Source organism: Mycteria americana, chromosome 9 (assembly GCF_035582795.1).
Source record: "Mycteria americana isolate JAX WOST 10 ecotype Jacksonville Zoo and Gardens chromosome 9, USCA_MyAme_1.0, whole genome shotgun sequence".
NCBI classification, from domain to species: domain Eukaryota; kingdom Metazoa; phylum Chordata; class Aves; order Ciconiiformes; family Ciconiidae; genus Mycteria; species Mycteria americana.
This window is the reverse complement of record NC_134373.1, coordinates 3,185,812-3,212,330: the sequence shown is the minus strand read 5'-3', so window position 1 is coordinate 3,212,330 and position 26,519 is coordinate 3,185,812. Positions and strand designations below refer to the sequence as shown.

Sequence of the window (26,519 nt, the reverse complement as noted above, 5' to 3'; positions counted from 1 at the left end):
GGTAAAAAACCCCTGTTACATGTAAATAGGAAACTGCATGAAGAAGAGACTCTCTCTCTCCCCCTGCGCTGATGCTCGTAACTGTGCAGGGGGAGAAGCTGAGCTTTCCGCAGCCCCGAGCATCTCCAACCGGCGCTTCGCCGGAGCCCTGCGTAACTTGGTATGGTCCTTGGCACGTCCTGGCTCCTGCAGACATCCCAGTCCAGCCCTCCCTGCCCAAAAGGCATATTTAAATTAGCTCCTGCAACCCTGCAGGGCTTTTTTTTTTTTTTTTTTTTTTAATATATTTCTTCTCACCGATAACAGGGAGAAGCGTTTTGGAGACGGCGGGGCCAGCACGGGAAGGCGAAGCCACACAGCGCGGAGGCGTCCCCCGGGGTGGGGGGGGGGGGACCGCGTGTGATGAGCAGCTCTGACCTCAGCCCCAGGAACGCCGGCACCAACCATCTGGATCCCATTTGAGACGCCGGATCGCCCGGCCCCCCAGCACTCCCGCGCCAGCCGCCTCCTCCGGCCTCGCTCAGACCCGCGGCAGCCGTCTTGCTGGGACAAGCGCACCCCCATTTCCCTTGCCCCGCCAGTGCTTGCACCCCACCGAGCACGGCAAGCGGGGACCGGGAAGGCTGAGCAGCGCCGGCACACCATGAAGCAAGGGTGAGAGGCGCTTTGGAGCGGAAAATCCTGGAATAAGCAACTTTTTTGGGGGTTCACTCAGGGGTAAGTGTTGCTTTCCGCGCGAGAGCCCTTAGCCTGGGCTCAGCAGCTGCTGCACTGCATTTCCCTTCCTCGGCGGGGTGTCAGTCTTTGGGGAGTTTTCAAGGAATTTTGGACAAAACCCATCCCATGCGCAGAGCGGTGTCCTCAGAGGAAAGCTACCCCCAGGCTCACGTTGTGCCTGGAAAAGCAGAGCAATACAGCCGGCTCGCTCACACCAGAGCCTCCTCCCCGAGCTGCTGCACCGCAGGTGCACGGGGACGCTGCTCCCGGCCCCACCAGCGCAGGGGAATTAAATTAATTCAAGAGCACCGAGCAGAGCATTTCCCCTGCTGCTGCAGGATGGTGTTTGCCTTTGACGCCTCAAAAATCACTGCAGCAGCAGCAGCTGCTTGGTGGGATGGGAGCGGGATGTCCTGGGTGCTCTGAAGAGGGCAGGTAGTGGTTTGGGGAGCTGCTCGGGCACAAGGAGGTGGGTGCATGAATGGGACCCTGCAAGGAGTCCAGCTAAGGGGGTGTCTCGCCGCATGCCCCCGAGGCTGGGGTTTGCTTGCTAGCACCCCCCACCCCTCCTGCCTCAAGGCGAGGTAGGATGACCTGGCCAGAGATGCTTGTCAGCCTCTCCACCCCACGCAGGTCCCACTGCTGAGAACGTCCCTGCTGCTCCAGGGTGGGCCAGCACTCTTGTGGCTCCAGGGACAATCCCCATCCTCTCGCAGTCATCCACGGAGAGGGAAATTGGCCAAACGTCAAATATTTTTCCCCCCAAGGGCTCTCCAGCCTTGCGTGGAACCACCTCCCCTCTCCGCAGCCCCCTTCCCTGCTCCCTCCCGTCTTTCCCCCCATAGCCCCAGTTGCCCTCAGCTCCCTGGGGCTTTGCACACAGCGATGCTCTTGCCAAGGGGGCGGCTATGACTAATCATGGAGACACCCCACCACCATCCCTCTTGGCTCAGCACAGCCCTCCCTTCCCAGCTGGAGCCCAAGGCAAGAAAGGGTTGCAGCCAAACTGGTTTCCTGACCAGGCACAGGGGCCAAAACTGGCTGGAGCGGAGGTAGCCAAAGCCACTCTGGTTCCAGCGGGTGCAATGGGAAACTCTCAGCTCATTTCTGGTTGCTGCGATGATTCATGTACGCTCCCAGGGGAGGAATGCTGCATTTTTCAAACTTCTGGCTTTACCCCATTACTTACTGGTTAAAAAAAAAAAAATCAGTATTTATGGTTGGATAATTACAGTGCTTATATAGGGCTGTTTCTGGGGCACAACCGCCCAGTTTGGGAGCTTTGTGGAGGCCGGAGCGATGTCTCCAGCTGGAGGCTGTTGCAGGGAGCTGGGGGACTCCTCCAAGGTCACGCAGGACCACGGTGGCAGAGCAGAGACCCAACTCTGCATCTCCCCAGCACCATCCCTTGACTCACCAGTACCAGGGCTCAGGGAAACAGACTTTCCATCCCCAACCTTATGCCCTCATTCCACCCCGGTCTCTGCAGAGAGGCTGACCATGACCAGGGGTGCGATGGCATTTCTAAGACAGGAATGCAGGGCTGCACGCTTGCCGCTGCCGCATCATCATTCATTCCCTTTCCATTTTTCAGCAGCCTCCTCGGTTCCCTTTCTGGTTTTTCAAACATCTTTACAATTTTCTATTCAAACGCATTAACTTTCCCCCATTGCAGGGTGATCTAAACCAGCCCCTGCTGTATTCCTACATGTCAAAGAGAAAAAAAAAAAATGTTGTTCCTCTCCTGACTTTTGCTACGTGCCTGTCTGGGAACAGAAGGGAAGGGAACATCTTATTCCTTCCATCAGTGCAAAGTCGGGTAACTGCAGGGTCTTGCCAGCCTTGGACTGCATTCTCCCAGCCTGGATGCATTTGATTTACAAAGTTACGAACCTGCCCCCGCGCTGGGCATGCACGGCAGCAGGGCTAGCTGCGGGTAGCATTGCATGCCTGCTCTCCCCTGTGAATCAGGCCAGCCTTACCGCTCTGCACGCCCATCACTTTTTCCACCTTTTTAAGTGATCTGTGTTCCACATTAAGGAGCCGATTTGTTTGGGTGGAGAGGCACTGGGAGGCTTAGGTTACTATACATAAAGAGTCATTGATCTTTGAGGGAGTTTCCCTTTTTTTTTTAGCAAACACTCCCTTTCCTCTTATTAATTACTCTATTTTAGTCTCAGTCTTCAGGTGAGGAAAACAACCAGATTTTAAGCCAACAGCATGCTTATAAGAAAAAGAAATGACTATGTGATTCATATTAAATGCTAGCACCCAGGGAACTTGCCCAGGTAGGATATAAACGCAACGTAACTCTGTCACTTTGCTGAATGCCGGTTTTCAAAACCGGAGCTCAAGCGGTTTGCAACAGCAGGAAGATTTTCCACCCTTTCAGGCTTGTTTGCTTTTAATGCTCAGGTCTACCTTTGTAGGAAGAAATGTTTTCAGGAGCAGCCCTCAACCCAACAACCCTCACCTTCCCAGTGCCATCAATGCCAGATGGCAGCAACATTAATGGAAACCCTTCAAAAGAGCTGGTGCAAATTGAAGTGGCTCCACCCAGCTCCTTGGAGCCCTGAATAAATTCAGAATCTGTCCCATACAGCTCATCCCAAGTCCCCAGAAATAGAAACTTGCTTCTCTGGAGGCTGCGTGGCCAGGTGATATGTGATGCCATATGATGAAGAGGTGGCTAGAGGCTTACGTCCCTTTTGAAAAGGTGACTGAGCTATTTCACAGGGGAAAAAAATCCTAGCATTTAGCCTCCTAGGTGTCCAAATCACTGCTAGGAGTGGCTTTTGGCTAATGTTTTCCCCAGCTCAGAGCTCTTAATAGTGCAGAGAAACGTAAGGGGGTATTCATGCAGAGAGAGGAGCGTGCATCACCTCCAGAGGGCAAGCTGTGCTATCATGCCTCCACATCAGGATTGCAGGAGCTGTTTCTCCTCCCTGCTTGCTCCACAGCCACAACCGGACGTACATTCGACTACTGAGGCCGCAAATAGCTGTTCCGAGTGGCCAGTGTCCACTTTCAAGCCACTGGCAAGGCTTACAGCAGCCTCATGGCTTCGCTGCTGCCTCCCAGGGACATGCATACAGCAGAGAACAGCCAAATCAAGGGGGTTTCAGGCTGAGTAGTTTAGTGGGGAAACAGGGTGATGATGAGGCATGGGGAGATCCCCACAAAGCAAACACAGATGAAGGCAGAGACCCCTCGGTTTTGACCCTGACATCCCCATGCAGCAGACTTTGAGAGGGCTCAGAGGAGGCTCACAGCATCTCATCTCCCACACCATCTGTGGGATGATGCTTTGCCCTCCCTCTGGTGCTACCTGATCCCCTTGCAGAAAAGCTATTGGGACCCAGGTGCAAATCCACATCTTTCTCCCAGTACCAGGTGACCCACCCCACACACACAAAGGGAATTTAGGGCCACAATTGCTTTGCAGGCTTCTAGTCAAGCTATTTTGGGGCGATGCCCCTGGGGCTGGGCAGAAAAACTGGACCACATGGACTTTGGTTGAGGGCAGTGAGGCATCCCAAAGGTCCCTGGCTGTGCCAGCTAGCAAAGCTGCACAGGCTGCCCCAGGCCAAGCCCCAACCTAGGCCATTTGTCCCCAGAAGAGCACGCCAGTCACGGCTCTGCCTACCGCAACTGCTTTGGGTCCTCTGTCCTTTCCTAAAGGCTGCTCAGCTCCCCACAGCAACACCACCCTCATGGGGAGAGCGAGCCGATGGGAACAGACTTCATAAATAAATCACTAGTTTCAGATTTCCTGTTTATCACACCCCAAGAGTCAGTTCTGCCCAGCTCAGCCCTTTAGCCTTGAAGAAAAGCATCAGGCAACTACCAAACGCTTGTGCAGAAACCCCCTGCGATCCGATTGCTTTCTCTTGCAGCGCAGCAAGACCCAGAGCATCAGTGCCTGAAGCACTGCCCAGCTGGGAGCCCAGATTTGAGGGGTATTTTGCAACAACATTAATTATTCCCTCTACCTGCCATAGCACCTATCCACGTCTACGCAGGACACGCATCCCATTTCTATCCACACCGAAGCCATAGATACTTCCCCTCCCTCTCAAAGCCAGCCAGCCCAGCTGAGAGGCACATGTAATAAATCAAAGTGATATGTAACAGCTGTAGTAATTTTTTCCTGTCTTTTATGTTTGGCTTTTTTAAGTCTACTCATCTGCTTTGCACTTTTACAGATTTTATTTTAACTATGCTCTAGTGCAAACGCACACAAACGAATGACTGCTTAGAAAATGAATTTGAAACATCCACTCAGATAAAAAAAATTATGTAAAAAGGCAGGTTTTATGTACAGAGAAGTACGCAATAAGCAAAAAATAGCTGCTGGGAGAAATATTTAAGGAAATCGTTTCGTTGCATTAGTGGTAGAAACGATTGCCTTTTGAAAGCATTATTAGTAACAGATGTATGTCTTCTGATGAAATGGAGGACATACTGTAATATTAAGAGGTCACCACACACTATATAAACTCTAGACAGACATAAAAACTTCAGATTATTGAAGACTACACGAGTTAGTCTTTTAGCACATGAATCAAGAGACTAACTCCCTAGGTTTTGGTGCTCATTCTTAACAGTTCAGGAAAATGCTTTCCTTTTCTAAAGGCACTCAGTAGTCAGCTTTTCAGCATTTTTTTCCCAGCTTGCAGTGGTTCTATCAAAAGCTCCACCAGAGCTTTCACCCCCAAGGACTGCAAGGAACTTTTCATTTAAAAAAACAAAAATCCAGGATGAAATTACTTTACCGAGAACACATTATCAAAAGCAACAACAATCCAGAATAAAGTTACAAAAGAGATACTTACCATAATCAAGAATTAAGATGAATTAGCATAAGTTCACATCCCTGCTTTTATCCTCTACCCCCTGCAAGCTGGTGCCACCTCCAGCTTCTGTGACCAGTGGTGATTTGGGACACCAAGCAAGAACACATTGAAGAAAGCAAATTACTTGTTGTGTCTCGTCAAGGCAAGCCAAGCAAGACCTACCTCCAAGCAATAAAAAAAAAAAACCCACATCATTTATTGTCTTAAACCCACTTTTCTCACTGAGCCAGAGACTTGCTGTTGGCTCAGTCAAACCAGATCTGAGCAGAGTTTTGGTTCAAACCCCCCAAAACCCTCCCAAGAAGCACACTACCGCTACAAAAAAGTTGCTGTCCTTGCTGCTGCTGCTTCTTCTCAAGGGCCATCCCCTACAGGGAGATCACCTCCTCACCCACCCCTTTCTGCAAGCACCTAACCCTTCCTCCTTTGCTAACAAGGGTGCTGTGGAGGGGGGATATAAGGGAAAACCCTGATCAGGAACACCTGGGCTTAAATGTGCCTCTTTGCCAGAAGGTGTCAGTCAGTCTCTAAGAGTCACAGAATCATAGAATCATTAAGGTTGGAAAAGACCTCTAGGATCATCTAGTCCAACTGTCAACCCAACACCTCCCTGCCTACTAAACCATGTCCCGAAGTGCCACGTCTACGTGTTTTTTGAACTTCTCCAGGGATGGTGACTCCACCACCTCTCTGGGCAGCCTGGTCCAATGCTTGACCACCCTTTCAGTAAAGAAACGTTTCGTAATATCCAGTCTAAACCTCCCCTGGTGCAACTTGAGGCCATTTCCTCTCGTCCTATCGCTTGTTACCTGGGAGAAGAGACCGACCCCACCTCTCTACACCCTCCTTTCAGGCAGTTGTAGAGAGCGATGAGGTCTCCCCTCAGCCTCCTTCTCTCCAGGCTGAACAACCCCAGTTCCCTCAGCCGCTCCCCATCAGCCTTGTGCTCCAGACCCTTCCCCAGCTCCGTTGCCCTTCTCTGGACATGCTCCAGCCCCTCAATGTCCTTCTTGCCATCAATCACCTCTTCCTGCAAGACTTTGCTGCTTCTTTCCTTTTAATAACCAATCTCAGCTCCTGTGATTTTAGGATGGTTTTGGGGAAGGATGATGCTAAAACTCATCTCTTGTTGATGAGCAAGTCCCTCTGCTTTCATATAACTAAAAATACCATGATGGAAATCACAAGGAAAGCTGGAAATAGATCCAGAGGCCTCCTAAAGGCTAAAATGGAAAAGAAGGTGACTAAAAAGAACAGCCAACTGTATTTCCCAGCTGGCCAGGGCAAATAAACCAAAGCTGAGAAGTGAGTGTTGTTTCAATAAACTGTGATATCCAGCTTTATCTCATGGTGCCCCAAGGACTGACTCATGACTTTCAGCCGTTCGGGTTTGCCAGGATGAAGGTACATAAAATATAGCTGGTGGTTTCTCTGCTGCAAGGCTCCGGGGCTGAACCATGAGCCCAAGGGACCTAATGGAGGTGGGCTCAGCCCCGGCTCTCCCCCAGGCTCCTTGTTTGAACATGGGCAAGGCAGTTCTTCAAGGGGTTTCAAGCCAAAGCAGTTCTTCAAGGGGTTTCAAGCCAAGCTTCAAGCCAAAGCAGCCCTAAAGATGTAGGTGTAGACCGAGTTTGGAAATCACATTCCATGTAAAGCCCAGTTGCCCACCACTGCGGGGGGATCACGGGGGTTGTTGCAGGCAGGGGAGATTTTGTAGCACCGCGGAGATTTGCTTTTCCTTTCTGCTGCGTTTCATGGCTGTAAACAGCCCCATAAGGCTCTCCCCAGCTGCTCAACATTAAAACCAAAAAACCCCCAAATGTTTGCTTCAGTCCTGTCATTTATTAGCTGGTAAGACATTAATTTTCACTGGTTTATCTTGATACTCCGTTCACCCCCAGCTGTTGCGACTGCAGAGGGATGGGATGCCAGCAGCTAATAAACAGGATGATAACATAACTTCCTGCACTTCGGAAAAGAAATACTAGCACTTTTACGGTGTACGTTATTTTAACGGGCTGTTTTTCCGTAGCGTGCCTTTTATTTCACCTTTTTCATTCATTGCTAGCAGCATTTTTACTCCCAATGGATGCCGCAAGGCAAGCCCATCTCAAAAATCTTTCAGCTCTTCCACAAACCTCTTCTGCCCAGAGGGGAGATGCTCCGGTGGGGTTGGAGGGGTGGTTGTCATAAGCTCAGTGCTTTTTGCAAACCTCAGCTCTGGGACCTACAGACCTTTTTGTATTTGCGTGCTCAGGGGACGAACCCCACCGTGACGCCCACGGCTAACCCCGCACCCACGGGGAAGCGGAGCCCAGCTTTCCCCTCCCCATGTGTGAAACGAGGTTTTCTGGGAGCAAGTTGTAAAGCAGGGACACGGTCCAGCAGAGCAGGTTTGCTCCCGCTGGAGGCACTGGGAGGTTTGGCTTGGACTCCGATAGCCGGGGGGGGGGGGGGGGATGGCTGGGTGCCAGCTAACAAGGATGATTTTTCAGTCTTTTTATGAATGATAGCGATACCTCTGGGCTGCAGCAGCTGCCTCTATAAATCGAGGAGTTGCCAATAACAGGGAAGACTTGTCACGTCTTAATTAACGCTGTGTGCTAGCTGCTGGCTCTGGGTGCCTATTGAACGTCTCTCCACCTGGAATTATTGTTATTATTATACACAAATGCGGGGGGAAAGGTAGAGGCTAGCTTTTGCCTGACTCATGCTAGGTGGCATTCATAAATGCCGTCTGGAGCACATGGAAGAGCAAATGCCGCAAAGCCCTTCTCCGAAGAAGGACCAGACCCCAACCCAGCTTTGACATCCAGGGAGCCAGTGGAAGCGTCAGGATTGCTTTGGGTTTCAGGAAACAAGGTGGATGCTGTCCCCTCCTTTCCACCACCCCCCCCTCTGATAGCCCTGAGGAGTGTCTCTTCAGTGGAAGAGGGATGAGCTGTTCAGATGTTTATTTCCAAATTTTCCCTAATTGCCAGCACTTGGTCCTGTTTCTGGCTGTGCCAACGATGGCCAAGCTGTGTAACTGCCACAGCTTTCCTTAAAGAGGGGGTTAGTCTTCCCTCTAGCCCTCAGGCACTTGTATGGGCCATAACTCTCTGGATTGATGGAGTTGGCAAGGACAGTAATAAGAAAATGGATATTTTTTATTTTTTATTTTTTTTTATGATGACCTGGTTAATAGCTTGATGTATTTGAATCACTTCTGGCTCATTTGAGTAATTGAGCTCCTTTTGGGGAAGGAAAAGTATTAAATCACTGCATTCCCTTTTGGGAAGATATTTTCTCAGTTAAGCAAGCCTTGCTGGTTTCTGCTCTGTAGGCTTGGAAATGAAGTTTAAGTAATAAATTGGCCATCTCTATGACAACAGATACACAGCTTTCCTGAAGGAGACATTGTTTCAGAAGGCTTGCCAGGTGGATCACAGATAAGAAACTTGCATAAATTATATTTTTTTTGCTCCAAGGCATAACATATTATTCTTGGTGCCTTTCCAAAATGTGATCAGCTGGCGCAGGCTGTTCCACCGCCGAGGCTGCGAGCCTGGGGGAGTGCAAGGGCTTTTTGCTGTACAGCCAGATCACGCGGCTCACTTGGGTCTGGAGTAATTAAATTTCCATTTGTATGTTTGGGACAGCCGAAAAGGTGAGCTGAGGTGAAGAGGGATGTTCAGGGCAATTATTATTATGGCATTTGTGAAAAAAAAAAAAAAAAAAAAAAAAAAAAGAAAGGGCAACAGCAAGAGGGAACATGTTGGCCAAGATGTTTCAGCTGGTCATCCATGGGCGAGGAGGAGAGGTGAAAGCTATCATACATTTTGAGGGTTGGTGGTAGAAACCTAGGCTGACCATTTTCCTATATATTATATAGGAAATACCTAATAATACCTAATATATAATATATTAGGTATTACCTGGGACAGCACAGGCAAGAAGAAAGCCATCTAAGGGCTGATGAAATGCCAATTACGTGAGTGATGATTCCTCTTCCAAAGAAATGCTTGCTATGAAGCAGACTCTGTCCAGCGTTAAAATATTTTTTTCCTGCCAAAGTGCCGCAAAAGCATTGCGAAACCACATGGTTTGGCTTTTCTAACTCGTCCCTCACCTGTGCCGGGCCAGCACTGCCGCTGTTTCTCATTCTCCCTGGTTTTCTCCCTTAGGTCTCACATTGGGTGCTTTGAACCAAAGAGAATAAAAGGAAAACTCAGATAAAAGACCAAAATGAGGAAACATCGACATTTGCCCTTCGCGGCGATGTTCTGCCTCCTGCTCTCAGGCTTTTGCTCGGTTCGTGCCCAGCAGCAAGCAGGTAAGACCGGACTGCTTTACCTGACCTCGCCCCTGTACAAATGTGCCGCTGGTTCGCACTGTTGGGTGTTTAACATGCATGTCGACGGTACGTTGTGGTTTACCTCCTGCTCCTCAGCTCCCACTCGGCCGAGGGTCCTTTCGGACCCACGCCTTAGCCAACGCGCGCGGTGCCTTCCCGAGCATGTCGCTGGCCGGTGGCGTGCCTTTGAGGATGCTCTGAGGGGGACGGGGGTGCGGGACGTGCACCCAGGGCGGCCCCGAGTGGGTTTTGTCCTGGGCAGAGCTGTTTTGCCCTCCTTGCATGTGTAGGAGGGCTTTTTGCAGCGAGGAGAGCGTTGCCACTGACCTGCACAAAGGCTGTTTGTTTTTTTTCAAGAGGAGGTGCTGGTGCCTTTGGGACCAGAGCTGGTGTCACGAGGGGGGGTGTTAGCAGCAGGAAAAATATGGAAAACTCATGCCAGCACCCAGGCTCCTTAAACCAAGCAGCCCGCCCTTCCTCGAGCACCGCCGCAGAGCCAGCAAAGCCCTGAGTCAGCAAAAAATGTGCAGGAGACCGAGCCTAAATTCACACGTGAAGCTGCAGGCGTCTTTGTCTGGCTCGGGGCTGGTGTCCAAACCCGTGCGGCAAGGGTCTGGGAGGGGAGAAGCATCTCGCCCCCCCCTCCCTGGGAAGGGTAGGTCGCATGCTGTCCCCTCCTGTCCCCTAACGCCTGCGGTGTCAGGGCGCTGATGGCTGCCTGGTTTTTCTCCAGCGCTTCTCGTTCTGCTGCGGGCGATAAGGGGAAGCTAAGCTTCACTTTCACCACGCGAAAGAGGCTGTCGGTCGTTTGGGCGAGGAGGAGGAGGCGGCGGCATGCTTGCGCTGACCGATAGAAAATCCTAAACCCCCATCTGTTTTTTTAAAGCTGTCAAAACCGTTGCCGTGGCTGATATAATATTTCTAGTGGATTCCTCTTGGAGCATTGGGAAGGAACATTTCCAACTCGTTCGAGAGTTTCTGTATGATGTTGTAAAGGCTTTAGATGTGGGAGGAAATGATTTTCGCTTTGCCCTGGTCCAGTTCAGCGGAAACCCCCACACAGAGTTCCAGTTAAATACCTACCCCTCTACCCGAGACGTCCTGTCCCATATTGCCAACATGCCTTACATGGGGGGAGGCACCAAGACTGGAAAAGGATTAGAGTACCTAATCGAGAACCACCTCACTAAAGCTGCTGGAAGCAGAGCCAGTGAAGGCGTCCCCCAGGTTATTATAGTGTTAACGGACGGACGATCCCAGGATGATGTGGCTCTGCCATCATCTGTCCTTAAATCGGCCCGTGTAAACATGTTTGCGGTCGGCGTGCAGGATGCAGTGGAAGGGGAGTTAAAGGAAATAGCGAGCGAACCCTTCGATATGCACCTTTTCAACCTAGAGAATTTTACCGCTCTCCATGGCATAGTTGGAGACTTAGTGTCGAGTGTCCGTTCAACCATGACTCCAGAAAAGGCTGGGGCCAGAGGACTGGTTAAAGACATCACAGGTAATGGCTGACTGCTGATGGCTCCCATCAGCGCGGTATCTGCTGGCGTTGCGCTGTTTAAAGCCTTTGTAGGGGCAAGACTGAGATGGACGTTCAGAGGTTTAAAAACAAAGGTTTGAAGCATGTGGCCCCGTGTTTGTAGCTATCGAGCGTGGTGTTGTTTGCAGACCGAGCTGGCATCCCTGCCAGAGCTGCCAGGAGGTAGCACAGGAGCCCTCGGATGGGCAGCGGCCCGTTGTGGCCATCTTTTTGCGCCCATGGCATGGAAATCCAAACGTAGGGAGCTCTGCAGAGTTATTAAATTGCCCCATCCTATCCACTCCCAAGGCAGGGAAATAGGGGATGAACACACCAGCCATGATGGTGACTCTTTGAGGTCCTGACCGAAAACCTTCTGGAGACCGAGAAGGTCGTTGCTGGCTGCGGGGACACCATGTGGGATGTCCCCTTGCAGCTGGCGGGGGAGACAGGCAACGTGCTACTCCAGAAAGTCACATTCTTGGCTGAAGACAGCAAAAGCAGTTCAGCGGAGTACTCCTCCGCTGAAACCCCATCCCTGAGCTGGCCCTCAGCCTCTCTCCTCATCCCCTTGGAGAAGGTGTGTGGTCGGAGAGTCCCTTTTGCGACGACATTCAAATGCCTTCTTTACAAGCCGATGGCTTCCACCTGCCAGAGTGCTGGACCCTTCCCATAACCGAAACCTCTCCGCAAACCGTGTTGGCTTCAACGGATCTGCACTGACCGCAAGCCGGGGGCCCAATTTGCCTGGAAAAAAATAAGACAGTCTTCCTCCGTCCCTTCTCTGTTTATGAAATTTCAGCATGGAAAGGGCCTTCTGAGCAGCTTTGTTGTGTTTCAAAACAGAAGTCCCAGAGATCAAACCTTTCTTTTTATTCCTGAGACTCCATCTGAAGGTCAATAGCTTGTGGGGTCATGTAAGGCAACGGCAGTGTAATGAGGCAGCGTTAACATTAATCCCCCTGTGTTGTCTTGCCTGATTAACCCTCACGCCAGCCCCACTGGGTGCTCTCCATCACTGCATGACACCGAGCAACACCGAAAGGCTGTGCTCACGTGTGTTTTTATTGTGCAAAGTGCTTGACAGGGCAAATATCCAGATCACGTGAAAGCCACAGGGAAGAAAAGCAGCTGCTCCAGAAAGATGACACGAGGTTCGCCAATTCTAAGAAAATAATGTCAATGTATGTGGAAAATGAATGTTATACCCAACTTGCTGGCAGCACTGCAGCGGCTGCTCAGCATCTTCGCCATGAAGGACCCCAGTGCTTCCCTGTTGAAATCAATATGGGAACTGGTCTCTGGCGGCTGGCTGTCCTCCTCTGGGGCACGCCAGCAGGTAAGCCCATAGTGCATCAACATCTGGAGTCACAGATGTTTCTTTAAAAGCTTTAAAGGCAAATTCCCACTTCATGCATATCATGCATTTCCAAGTTCCATTTCTACTCAAAGATATTTTTTGCAAGCATTTTCTTCCCTCCATAAAACAAATTGAAGCTAATCCTACTATTGTAGTTTTGCCCCTGTGTGACTCGCATGGGCGATCTACGGAGTATCGTTAAACACGGGAAAAGATGTTACAGCTCCTCAACATTGGATGACAATAGTATGCAAAGCATGGTACAAATCGCTGTTTGCATAAGAGTTTAAGAAGTCATTTATTCAGCTGATAACTCCATGTAGCATTAAAACGTATAAAAATGCCGTGGATGTTATGCTAGAAATGAGCCGTAATATGAAACAGAAATGTAAAAAAAAAAAACCCCAGGCCCATAGTACTTCCAGTAGAGAGTACCAAAGCTGTTGGTCTGTGGCGGTCCCCAGAGCTGACTCGCATAAGTGTGAAGGTCAGCCCCAAGTTTGCCCTGGTGTATTCGTTAAACCTTAGCTGTCTGTCTCATCTGCCCCTCCTTGCTTAGTTGTGTAACAAGCATGCTTTTATTTGTTCTCCAGCACCAGCTTGTTCCATAAATGTGCACTGAATTACAAGTGTTTTTTTACAGTGATGACAAATTATCCAACGCATCTGTTTCATATCTATTTTCTCTCCTGTGGGAGCGACCCGTGCTGCCGTGATGACACTCATCGGTGTCTGAAATCTCGTTCTTCAGAAAGGTGTCCGGGGTATCTAAAGCAGCGCTGGGTACAACTGCTTTGAGATTTCCCTTTCGTTTATATGATGAAGTAGAACGTGTACGTCCCAACTGAAAATGGCACAGTAAAGACAACCCTAAGCACCCCTAAATTTTGACTCAATGATGGAAAAATAAATCCTGGAGCCCTTTGCAATTCTGAACCACGTTGATGTTCTCCAAGCCAACACTGGCTATTGAGTTGGCCCAGGGAAGAGATGATGCCCTGGAGACCTCCTCCTTTGTCGCTGGAATGGCGGCATTATTTGAATCTCTTGGTGGCATTGCGATATATGAAAATATTTACTAGAAAAACAACTAAGCAGGCAAAAAAAAAAAAAAAAAAAAAAAGAAAGATTGACAGTGCTGGTTAATAGCAAAGACCACAGGTTTATTCTTGGCCTGGCTAAACTACATGCCAGTTTTGCTACTGGTTTCACCTTCGGCTTTCAAAAGTTGAGAGCTGGGTGGAATGTCCAAATGTTGCTTGTCATTCACTTGCAAATAGTCTGAAATTTGATTTCTTAACACGATTGGAGAGTAATAGCATGGAAACATCTGAGCATGCTTTGGGGTCTTCTTTCCCCGCTTTTTGCATGCATGCAGCCCTTGATGACGTTGATGGTAAAATTAGTTGAGCAAAAGGAGTGAGAGCAGACACCAGGGCATTTTGGGTCTGCTTCGGTAAGTCTCACAGCAAAAATGCTTCCCCCTGAACAGCCACGTTCATGCCATATGAAGGTTTTGTCTGGTGCGTGTATATTCTCAGCAGATGCTTGCAATCATCTGGGTATGGTCACAACAAATAGAGTTGGATAATTGTGTCATGACTGATTCCATCACCCTGTTTTAACCTGATTCTGCATTCCTTGATTGAATATCCAGAGTCCATAGGAAAAATACAGACCAGACCCCTCTATCGATAATCAATGCATCTTTGTGCAAAATAATTAGAGCAAGACAATTTGTGCACGGCACGGGTTGACAATTGTGCGGGTCAGCTTGCTGGACAAATACCATTATGTGTATGCTGGCAGCTGGTAAAAGAGTTACATTGCAAGAATAAGAACCAAAACCTTTTCAATGGTTTCTAACAAATGCATTTCAAATAATAATCCTTCATGGTGGGAGAAGCCAATATATTCAGCCGTTGTTTTTAACCAGCAAAAGAGCAGAATTGCAATAGAGAGGTTGAAAATTTCCATGCATCCAGTAAACAGCGGCTTTTTTCTTCCAAAACAACAAAAAGAGGGACTGCAATGAAGGAAAACCTCCTACAAATATTACTGTCCTCACCTGCTATCTTCAGGATGAATTACCACCAAACCCCACATTTTTCTTTTGGCTCCGTCTTAAATATTCGGACAGTACTGGCCATGGACGGAACGGATCTAGATTTCCAAAAATGACATTTTGCCAAGTATTCTCCTCGTGTGCTAATAATGCTGGCCCCCGTGTAACTGCAGCCACCGGCTCAGGTTGTGTCTGCTCGAGCTGTCTCTTGATGGGTAGCGGATGCTGCTGGGATGGGGCTGGGAGCTCGTATTCAATCAGAATGCAGAACTAAGAGGCAAACGTCACCTCCTCAGTGAACATGTGTTTTGTTTTCTCATTTTCGTGTTTCTTACTGGTTTTCCAAGAAACATGTCAGAACACTGTACAACCGCATGTAATCACTCATTTTAATGCTTTCACCTTTTGCATTTCTTTTTTTAAAGCTCAAGAGTCCGCTGACCTTATTTTCCTTATTGACGGATCAAACAACATCGGAAGTGTCAATTTTCAAGCCATACGTGATTTCCTTGTAAATTTGATTGAAAGCCTCAGAGTTGGAGCTCAGCAAATACAGATTGGGGTGGTGCAGTATAGTGATCAACCCAGAACCGAGTTCGCTTTGAACAGCTACTCCACAAAAGCGGACGTTCTGGATGCCGTGAAGGCACTTAGTTTCCGCGGTGGCGAGGAAGCGAACACCGGTGCGGCACTGGAGTTTGTGGTGGAGAACGTCTTCACCCAGGCGGGAGGCAGCAGGATAGAGGAAGCAGTGCCTCAGATTTTAGTGCTGATAAGTGGTGGAGAGTCTAGTGATGATATCCGAGAGGGCTTGTTAGCGGTGAAGCAAGCTAGTATATTTTCGTTTAGCATTGGGGTCCTGAATGCTGACAGTGCAGAGCTGCAGCAGATTGCTACTGATGGAAGCTTCGCATTTACTGCCCTGGATATCCGTAACCTTGATGCTCTTCGAGAATTATTACTGCCCAACATTGTTGGAGTGGCCCAAAGACTCATTTTGTTAGAGGCCCCAACCATTGTGACTGAAGGTATGTATGCCTTTCTAGACTGTTGCATTTCAATGAATCGATGAATGAATGAGCTTTTGCACGCTTTAAAAACATATTTATTTTTTTTTAATTTTTTTTTTTTTTTTTTTTTTTTGCAACACATCTCTCTGGTCTGGTTATGGAGGAACAATGGGAAAGACAAATAGTCCTGCGGCTAATGTGCAGAAACTCATTTGCCCAGTGGGTTATCTTTTGAAAACCGAGAGGTTTTGTGTCAATAACTGGCATGGCATGGGGTTTTAAAGGACACAAGAAAGGTATAAAAAAGCTCATCTAATCCTTATTGGGGTGTCTAAGCACCTCGGGGTAAATACCGCAGCACTGTCACTTCTGAAAACATGTATGTCACGTAAGCTTACATTATATGTCAGCTGAAAGTGTCATGAGAATGAAATTTGACTGGGGAAGCTAACAGGGATGTTAAATGGATCCCTGTTTCACAGACTTGAAGTTATCAGCTTGCTAAAACAGTAAAATTCTGTACCTCATTGAAACTGTGCACTATCCTTGGGAAAAGGGTGAAATTCCTGTGTTGTTGAACTTAAAAGCAAAACAGCCCTTAGTTCCTCTGAAGTGAAATCCCTGCCTTGCTAACATTTATTTCCCTTCAATCCCTAAGCTGAGAAAGTTTACAGCTTTCCATGAGGCCATGGGAAATGAAAATGTAGGTGTCAATATTCCACTTAGGTCACTTTGTCACTCTTAAGTCCCCATTGACATTATTTCTGGACTAGCACTACCTTGGGTGCGGTAGAATAATGAATATCTGGATTTATGGAGCAAGTGGGTGATTAAGAGTTTCTCACCCTATGGTTTTATGACTAAGTTAAATTTACTGATAGAGAGGCTCTATGAAAGACACAATATGTGGTATTTCAGAGGCCCCTGGAAAGGGCCAGGCTGGAGTTGCTGCGCTTAATTACCAGGACGCTTAATGCAAACAACACTTTTGGGATCCAAGTGCCTGTCTGGAGTTCTGTACATACTGTTCAACTCACGATGTATGTTGACACATAAAACTGCATTCCAGATGTCTTCGCTGATCTATGTCTAAACATGATTGCTACCCCGTGGCTCAAATCAAAGGGAAGAATTTGCCTAAAAGATCATTTTATGACCTTGCCTTGATTATTTCAGGAAAGAACATAAAGAACTTTTGCTTATAGCACCCCACGAGAACCATATTTAGCTAAATAAGCTGAAGTCTGCATGCCTAGCTAAAATGTACATGCCAGGACCCATGCAAGTCAATGGAAAACCTCTCTTTCCGCCCCTCTGATTTTTAACAGTTTGAACGGCAAGATTAAAAACGTTGGTACATTTGGCTTCATCTGCACTTGCATAGTTTTCACTTCAAATGCCAGCTCATTTGTAGAAGGTACTACAGTAGCATCAGCCTGTGCAATTACATAGAGATGGATATGCTAAATGGGGAAGTGGGTATTTTCAAAGGAGCTTTAGGGAATTTCCTTTCCCTAGAGTCCATGGAAATTAATTTTGACTGGTTTGCTTGATTCACATCAGTGCCTTGGAAGTTTGCAGCGTAAACCCCTGGTTTGGGAGACACGCCGCAGCCCAAAAGGATGCCAGACCCATGCAGGTGCTAGGCGTTCCTGTGAAATACTGAAGTCACCTCGCTTCACTTCAGCTCTCTGTCCGTACGCTAGTCCTCCTGTGATGAATGGATGTCTCAAAGTGTCTTTCTGCCTCTCTTCTCCCCTCTCCTTTAGCTACTGGGGGAGCCTGGATGATTAAATTAGATGAGGTGCTCCACCAAAGAGAGCTGAGATGGCAATGCAGGCCTGGGTTCAATGCTGACACGCTCCAACATTCCCAACTTTTAGAGTCCCAGATATAATGCTTTGATCCCAAATCCTTTGAAATTCCTGGGAGACTTGCCATCAGCTCTACTGGGCTCTGGATCAGACCCTATGAGATGTGTACAGCCTTGCTTACATGCTTTTGCTTTCATTGTGTCCATTGAAATTAGCACCGTGGGGTGTTTCTTCCTGTGGGTTTTGGTTTCGGTTCTTGCATTCCGCTTCTCTAAGGAAACATACTGCAGGATTTGAGAGCTGCAAGAGGAGTGAATAGCGGAGAGAGCTATTCCTTCCTAGCCTCCCTCATCTTTGCAAAGCCCCTTTGATGTTTCCCACAAACTTCTATATAAAGTCAAAAGTTCCCAGGGTCTCCATTTTTGGGTATCTAGCTGCTGACAAGCTAAGGCAGCACTTTGGACATCTCTGCTGGGTGATACAAAGCAGAGATTTCAGCCCTTGTAATTAATTTGGAAAGTTTCCTGTTTTCAGCCCTCTCCTCCTTGGAGTAACTGGTGAGGAAAACAACTTGGCTGGGGGGATGAATGCTGGAAATCATGGCTCTGGGAGAGCGATCATTTAAACAAATCCTTGTTGCTTTGTCAGTAGCTCTGTTTTGACAGCCTGGGCAGTCAACTGCAAGCCACTGGCAGCTCACGTGAGGCTGCGGCTCGGGGAGGGTACCACCACATTCGCTTCGTGCGGGTTCTCATCATTTTGTGCCCGACATCACCACGGCGGGCTATTTTAAGCTTCAAATTTTGGCAATCAGTCCTTAATCGAACAATTTCCAGCAAGACTCTGCGAGAGGCTTTTGCAAAGGCTCGCACTTGCAGGGGTGGCAGGTCTCTCGGGGTCCAAGCCGAGTCACAGATGTCATCTCCAGCTCTAAATCACTCCTTGGGGTAGCCCAATCTCATGAGAAACCTTTTTTCATTAGGAGAACCAGCCTTTGGGAGCACTGCTTTCCATGGTCAGCTGGTGTCCGGCCAAGGAGAACTGCAGCCAAAGCTTTGTTCTTTGTTCAAATCCAAAGTAAATAGCCTCCACGCAGAGGAGCTCTCATGGGCCGAAGGGCTGCCCTTTTCCATCCAGGCAGGACAAGAGAGTGTTTGCTACCACTTGCCCTGAGGGCTGTGAGATCCCGATGATGCTGGGTCTCCTCTTCCCCCAGGCTGTGTGCTGGGCGTAGCAGTGAGCCCAGGAGGTGATGGACCTGCCACCTTGAATATTGACCCCATCTCAGGAGCTCTTAGGACCTGCCACCTTGAATATTGACCCCATCTCAGGAGCTCTTAGGACCTGCCACCTTGAATATTGACCCCATCTCAGGAGCTCTTAGGACCTGCCACCTTGAATATTGACCCCACCTCAGGAGCTCTTAGGTGGGTAGGCGATTTAAGGACACCCAAAGTCCAGCGTAACGCAATGATCCATAAGGCTCCAGCGTAACTTGGAAGCAACACAAGGTTTTCCTTTTTCACTTCAATGGCATGAAATCAGGACGGTGATGATGTCAGTGGGGTTGTCTAAAAGATGGTATTATCTCCGATGATGATCATGTATAATGCTTTTACCATAATGGTATTGGTCTTGTTAGTATTTACTGTTTTTTCATGTACATTTGCTGTATTAAATATGATGGTGCTTTGGTTCCAATGCCGCACAACAGGTTTTTTTTCCTCCCTAACTATCTTCCTTCAAACTTAGCCAGGGAACTGGATTGTGCTCTTTCTGTGTCCTATGCCATCATCAATAATAAAGTTTCAGAGATTACAACCTAAGGGACCCATTTTGTTAAAGACATGGCAACCAGAATATAATTCAGCTCTTCCATGACTGGGCTAGCTTTGCCAAGAAAAAATCATAACTTGTTTTTGTTAGATAAGGAATAAGATGTAGGATGTGAAGACCCAAAGTCCAGGTATGTTGAGTAAGTGGAGACTGTTCTTTACTTGTGTCATTGCTCTTGGGAACCTAATCCTTCTGAGACCAAACCACGCTCTGGCGTGATTCAGATGGCTCCACTGCAGATAGAGGGAGCATCACCTGCTTATTTTATCTCATGTGCCAGCTGAGTGCCAAGATTTCTCCTGACTGCTTGCCTGCCTTTCTTGTTTTGACACGTATATGCATTTTAATATTAAGTTTTATAAACAATGCAATTCTTGCAAGTCTTCAACTCTTCTGTGTTTCAGAAAGGGGAAAAATGCCATCAGGCTTCTTATTAGCCCTCTGCTAGAACCTAAAAAATAATTATGTGTCGAAAGCAAGACCCTTTTAAAGGTGTCGAGAGTAACAGTACTTCAAGCAAACAAGAAGTCCTAAACGTTGCTGAACTGTTGACGTAGAATTGATGTACAGAGTGTGGTGAAAGCTTCTGCTAACATTATGTTCATATGTTACTTGCAGTTATTGAAGTGAACAAGAAGGATGTAGTCTTCCTGATAGATGGCTCAACTGCTTTGGGGACTGGCCCCTTTAACTCAATTCGTGATTTTGTTGCCAAAATTGTCCAAAGGCTGGAGATTGGACCCGACCTGATTCAAGTCGCGGTGGCACAGTACGCAGACACTGTGAAGCCAGAGTTTTATTTTAACACCCACCAGAGCAGAAAGGATGTGATGGCTAACGTGAAGAGAATGAAGCTCATGGGTGGTACAGCACTCAACACTGGCTCGGCACTGGACTTTGTGAGGAACAACTTCTTCACCAGGGCTACCGGGTGCAGGATGGAGGAAGGGGTGCTCCCCATGCTGGTGCTCATCACTGGCGGTAAGTCCAGGGATGCCGTTGACCAAGCCGCAGCGGAGATGAAAAGAAACCGGATAGTGATCCTTGCCATTGGGTCGAGAAATGCCGACCTGGCAGAACTTCAAGAAATTGCCCATGAGAGAGATTTTGTGTTCAGCCCAGATGACTTCCGCGTTCAGTTCATGCAAGCCATTCTTCCTGAAGTGCTGTCGCCTATCCGGACCCTCTCTGGAGGACTGATTATCCAAGAACCGCCATCAGGTAATTAATTACCTTTTTCTAATTAAGGAGCTATGGTTTATATGTTTGTCAACTCTTATTTGATGACATGTAGAGATAAGGGGGGAAAAAAGCCTCAAGCACATGTTTCAGCATAGCTAGATGTTGTCTCTTTGATTTGCAAAATGTGCATGAACAGATCGGTGAATTTGGTAGCGTGGTTGTTGTTACAGCTTTGTCATTCCTTCCTGGAGATTTTTGTCCCATTCCATATTTGTCATCAACATGTAGAGGCCTGGACGTGGAAGACGTGCTTTACTAGTTAGGTACTGAAATTGCTCAGTGGAGGCTTTTCTCTCACTTAGGGTTTATGTACCCTGTGAACAGGACACGCTGTGAATGTTATAATCTCTTCCCCAGTTTGAAAATCATCCATAGTGGATATTTGCTTAAGAAAGCTTACAAGTTTCTTCTGAGTGTAAAGAAAATAAGCAAGTTTGTTCATGGAGATATTCAGAGAAAGCTAGCCTGACACTGTTGGACTGAAACTAACCCTTTAAGAACATATTTACAGTTTTCTTATCATTTACTCAGCTTAAGCTCTAAGAGGCGTAGGAGACTATTGCAGTGTTGATTTTAATTTAATCTGTTTAGAAGATGATCCAGAGCCCTGTGAAGCCAGTGGATTCTTTTTTCTTGGTCTTGCCATTGACATCAGTAGACTTTGGAAGCAATCCAATTGCTAGAGTCATGTCCTTTGAGGCAGTTTCCCCTGCATTTCAAGAGGTGTTCTAGCTGCATAGAGATTTTATACCAAATTTCTCAGGATTTCTTCCTGATAGAGATGCTTGAGGTCGAATCAATGTTGCGCTAGATCGTATATGAACCTTGCATTTCTGTTTCATGGCGTATAAACATTAGAAAAACAGGACTTCTTCCAGCTCCCCGTAAGGTCAATAGTGAGGTTCCCATTGGCTTAAGTGGGTGTCGAACCATGTCCATATTTTTTCTAGTTTCCCCAAGTAATTTAAAATTATAAACCCCAGTGCAAAAGAAACTGAGGTTTTGGAAAGGGTCCTTAAAGAATTAAAGCCTATGACTGATTTACGTGAAGAGCAGACATTTTAAAATCCGTTTGCCAATACTTGTCCTTAATTAAGATGAATATCACGGGACTTATCATTTAATAAGCTTTTTTTCAGAATGTGTTTCCTGCTAATACAGTTTTGCATGGCTATACATCAAACCTGACGTTTTTATTTTTCAATGTGAATTAAAAATGTTCGTATACTTGTTCTTTAAAGCTCATTCATGCAGCTTCTCTTTTTTCCCCATTCCTTTTGCTCTACTGTACTCACAGCTATTCACATACACAATAAGCAAGTAATCATCTCCTACTCCATAAAATGACTATTATTAGGAACATAACTGATTTTGACACTGGGCAGTCTGTTACATTTCAAGTAGATATCATCTCACCCTGAGCCTTGAATGGCACTTTTCTGGGAGAAATTAAAAATACAGAAAGCCAAAACAATCTGTAAAATCTCAGAGCAATGCCTGTACTCCAAAGAGCCCTTTTCTCCCTTTTGGTTTTAATATCTCAGTATTTATGTATTTTATATATAGGACAAGGCAAGCTAGAGAGATGGATGAATATAGCCATATACCCATGGGTAAATGCTTTAAACAGAAAGATAATTGAACAGAATTAGCAATGGGCATAAATATATTCTCAAATAACTTTTTTGGAGGAAGGCATCCAGGGGGGATGCATTGGATGAGCCCACGCATCAGTTCTCTGAGGTCTTCTTTAAAGTTTTGGCATTTTGGTCTGTCATCTGGACGTGATGTGTTCGGAACAAAAAGCACAGGGGGATGATCCTGTGGTGTCTTTGGGGTGATGTTGCAGATCTGTGTCTTGGGGCTCAGATTCTGGGACACAGCCCAGGAAAGGTTTAACCTTAAAAAAGGAGCCGAGAACTGGCTGGTTACTGCCAAAAGTGGGAAATTTCTCCCCCTTCAACAGCCCACAAAATGGATGTCTGTGACTGCAGACATCAACGTGCAGTTTTCTGCAGCAAATGCAGACGTCAAAAAGGCAGCTGTCTCAGGCAGCCGTTGCCGCCTCGTCAGGACCAGCTTTTCTAAGCCTATTAGTAAAAGCTATTTTTAATACCCACTCAAAATACCAACCAAATTGGTTACTTGGCAGAAGTGCTTTCCCATGCAAGTGGAGCCTAACTCTGCGCCGCGAGCCAGCCGCTGCTGGCTGCGCAGCGTGACCGTGGACGTCGCTGCAGGGCAGGACGTGGTTCTCTACATCTAGGGATGCATGGGAGCATCCCCGTGGAATGGGGGATTGCTTAATAAGGAGGTGATAGCGCTGGGGGTCAAAGCACACTTTAGGTGCCAGAGAGCAGAAATGTTCCCTAAAGCTTCATTGGAAAGCCCCAAGTAAATGCGTGGTGACTCGCAGATGAACAAGGTGTAGGTGTAATTCAGCGTTGCTCCACCAAAATCAAGGAAGCTGCCTTTTGCGGGCTAAGGACCTGGCCCAGAGCATGCAACTCCGGCGTTAGCAGCCATTGAAAGCATCTGCCATAACAGAGACTGAGGCCCGTTGATAAACTTGGCGTTTAAAAGACTTTTCAATACACGTCAGAAACCTCCCCTGCCCAATTTAGTAATTTCCAGCAAGGTCCTTGTTAATTCTGTGCCGATCACACTCTTTCTCTTCTCTTTTTCTCCCCCCTTCCTCCTAACAAGGTTTACATGCGTGTACAGCATATGCTGTATGCACACATGAAAAAAAATTTCTATTTTTGTTTTCTGTGATGTCTCATGTTATTTTCTGTGCTCTACTGCAGTTCAAGTAACCAAAAGGGATATCATCTTTCTTTTGGATGGATCACTCAACGTCGGAAATGCCAACTTCCCCTTTGTGCGTGACTTTGTTGCCACCCTAGTTAACTACCTTGATGTCGGCAGTGACAAAATCCGAGTTGGCTTAGTGCAATTTAGCGACACTCCTAAAACCGAGTTCTTTCTATACTCGTACCAAACCAAATCAGACATAATTCAACGTATGGGGCAGCTGAGGCCCAAGGGGGGGTCAGTGCTGAACACTGGCTCTGCACTGAACTTTGTGCTTTCGAATCACTTCACGGAAGCCGGTGGGAGCAGAATAAATGAACAAGTGCCACAGGTCCTAGTCCTGGTGACGGCAGGGAGGTCTGCCGATCCCTTCTTGCAAGTTTCCAATGAATTAGCTCGGGCCGGAGTGCTGACTTTTGCTGTTGGAGTTAGGAGTGCGGATAAGGCAGAACTTGAACAGATTGCCTTTAATCCAAGAATGGTATATTTTATGGATGATTTCAGTGCTCTGGCAGCTTTACCCCAGGAGTTAAATAAGCCTATAACAACATATGTTAGTGGAGGTGTGGAAGAGGTTCCACTCGCCCCAACAGGTAATACCTACCTTCCTTCATGTTGACTGCATTAAGTTAATCTTGTTTCTCTTGACTGTTTGTTCCCAATGTACACCTTCACGTCTGTCCGAGGCCCTGAGTCGTCAAAGTGGTTAGGGTTGTGCTTAACCATCAATCTGTGGCTTGACGCTGGCAGCTCTTAATGTTGTTCAAGTCCTTGCTACCACACTTTAAAGACAGCACAATTTTAAGACTTTTGGCAGGTCAGGACCGAAGGAGGATCCGAGTAAGTCTATGCCCACCAGTCCCTTACTCAGGTGTTCCCTTTCTGTTGCCATAATAATGTCACAACCTGTAAATGCACCATCTGCACTAGCGCAGGCAATGGGAGCATGAACTTTTGGCCACAAGGAGTGGTGTGGAAAGGTTAAAGTCGTGCCAAAGAGCACAGAGCAGCAGAGGTCTAGCCAGGTACAGGTGGCCGAATCCCTCCCTAGAGCCACTTTGTCAAAGTGCTGTTATCAGGCTGTCACAGAGGCTGAACTTGACTCCAGATATTCAAAGTTATCCTCCAACATTAAACCCAAAAGCTGTTGGCAAGTTTAACCCTTTTTAAGCAGGTGTTTGCCCACCAATTCCCTTATTGTGGCTATGTGCATATGAAGACATAAGAACAACCAGGATTGTTTAGTATGGAAAGGAGACCGTTAAGATTAATACGAAAAATGTTAAGACACACAGATATGAGATGCTTGGTTTTGCCTTGGATATTCAATGAGATTAAAAGGGCATCAAATGGAAACAGGTAAAAGGCTTTTTTCTCCTCTCAAAGTCATAACTCGCCTACGGATTTAGATGCTCCTTGTGATGCAGCTGGGAGAAGTACTTTAAGAGAATACAGAAAATGCTTTGTGTGGTTATGTATGTATGAACTAATGTCTACTCGTTATCTACTGAGACTTTAAATAGGAAAAAAAACCCCAGCCCTCCACTGCTGTTGTACTTCATGCCTGTATTATCGGCATATTGCTAGACCATAAACATCACTGGCCTAATCTGGAACAGACAATCTCTGATATGACTGATACGATGCGATACAATATACGATATGACTATCTGGTGCCTGAATTTATTGAGTCTTAGGATAGAGGTGTCCTTGCTTCCCCTTCTTCCTCAGATAAATCAGTCAAAGGTACTGTTTAGTCCTGTAGCTTCTGAATACTTTGGTAAATGAAAATTACTTGCTTTGCATATTGAAACCCAGCTAATTTGCAGAGAAGTTTCTAGGATGACGTTTAAGAAGAAAAATGCCTTCATATCTTTTTTTTCCCCTCTTTTCATTTGTGAATTTATTCTAGAAAGCAAGAAAGATATTTTATTCCTGATTGATGGCTCAGCCAACCTCTTGGGTAGCTTTCCTGCCGTCCGGGACTTTGTACACAGAGTCATTTCTGACCTGAATGTGGGTCCCGATGCCACGCGAGTAGCTGTAGTTCAATTCAGTGACACCATCCAGGTTGAATTTGACTTTGCCGAACTCCCGTCTAAGCAAGACATGCTCCTCAAAGTGAAAAGGATGAAGATAAAAACCGGGAAGCAACTGAACATTGGAGCTGCGCTAGATGAAGCTATAAGGAGGCTGTTTGTGAAGGAAGCTGGAAGCAGGATCGAAGAAGGGGTTCCTCAGTTTTTGGTCCTCCTTGCTGCTGGGAGATCAACCGACGATGTGGAGCAACCGTCAGATGCTCTGAAGCAAGCTGGAGTTGTGACCTTTGCTATCAAAGCCAAAAATGCCGACCCTGCAGAGCTGGAAAGGATCGTTTACTCCCCGCAATTCATTCTGAACGTTGACTCCCTCTCTCGGATTTCAGAGCTTCAGCCAAACATAGTCAACCTGTTGAAAACTATCCAGCTTCAGCCAACAGGTACAGGGACCCCTGGGGTTTCCAAGAGGCTGAAAGACACCACTTACATGCCCCCCTCAATTTGGTAACTGGGGCAATTGGGTCTGGTGATGTTTAAAACGATTATGTAGAAACTGCTATTGTACTTGGATTTTCCTCTGGTCAGACCCTGATCCAGCAAAGCATTAAGGTCCAAACTGAATTTTAAAGATGAGTAAGGAAAAAGCCTTTTGTTCGGCTGCAAGAGCTGCAGTAGGTGCTGTTACCAGTGTGTAAAACATGGTACAAACCTGAAATGACAAAGAGTCGTTGCCCCCGAGATCTTGCATGAATTGATGTGCAGTGCTGGGCAAGGGCTAGAAGAAGCAAATAAAGGCTTGTCTTGATTTCTCTTTCCATCCTCCCTTTTCTGGAGGAGTGGTAGGCAGTGAGGAGCACTGCAGCGCGCTGGTTTCACTCTTGCTCCGTTATTTCTTACGGGATATGACG

The 26,519-nt window shown here is 47.1% G+C and overlaps 1 protein-coding gene across 11 annotated transcripts in view; it reads left to right on the top strand.

The window, feature by feature from the left end:
* The first annotated feature begins 306 nt into the window (after positions 1–306).
* Positions 307–26,519, top strand: part of COL6A3 (collagen type VI alpha 3 chain) — a 63,887-nt gene continuing 37,674 nt past the window's right edge. For 5 of the 11 annotated variants that reach the window (XM_075512566.1, XM_075512565.1, XM_075512564.1 and 2 more), the window contains exons 1-7: positions 307–717; positions 9,740–9,888; positions 10,796–11,413; positions 15,282–15,884; positions 20,135–20,737; positions 23,566–24,165; positions 25,485–26,051. In XM_075512566.1, the coding sequence (XP_075368681.1) occupies positions 9,801–9,888; positions 10,796–11,413; positions 15,282–15,884; positions 20,135–20,737; positions 23,566–24,165; positions 25,485–26,051 (3,079 nt within the window). In that variant the 5' untranslated portion in view covers positions 307–717; positions 9,740–9,800. The remainder of the gene's footprint in view (positions 718–9,739; positions 9,889–10,795; positions 11,414–15,281; positions 15,885–20,134; positions 20,738–23,565; positions 24,166–25,484; positions 26,052–26,519) is intronic. The other 6 variants (XM_075512567.1, XM_075512569.1, XM_075512568.1 and 3 more) reach the window with 6 other exon arrangements.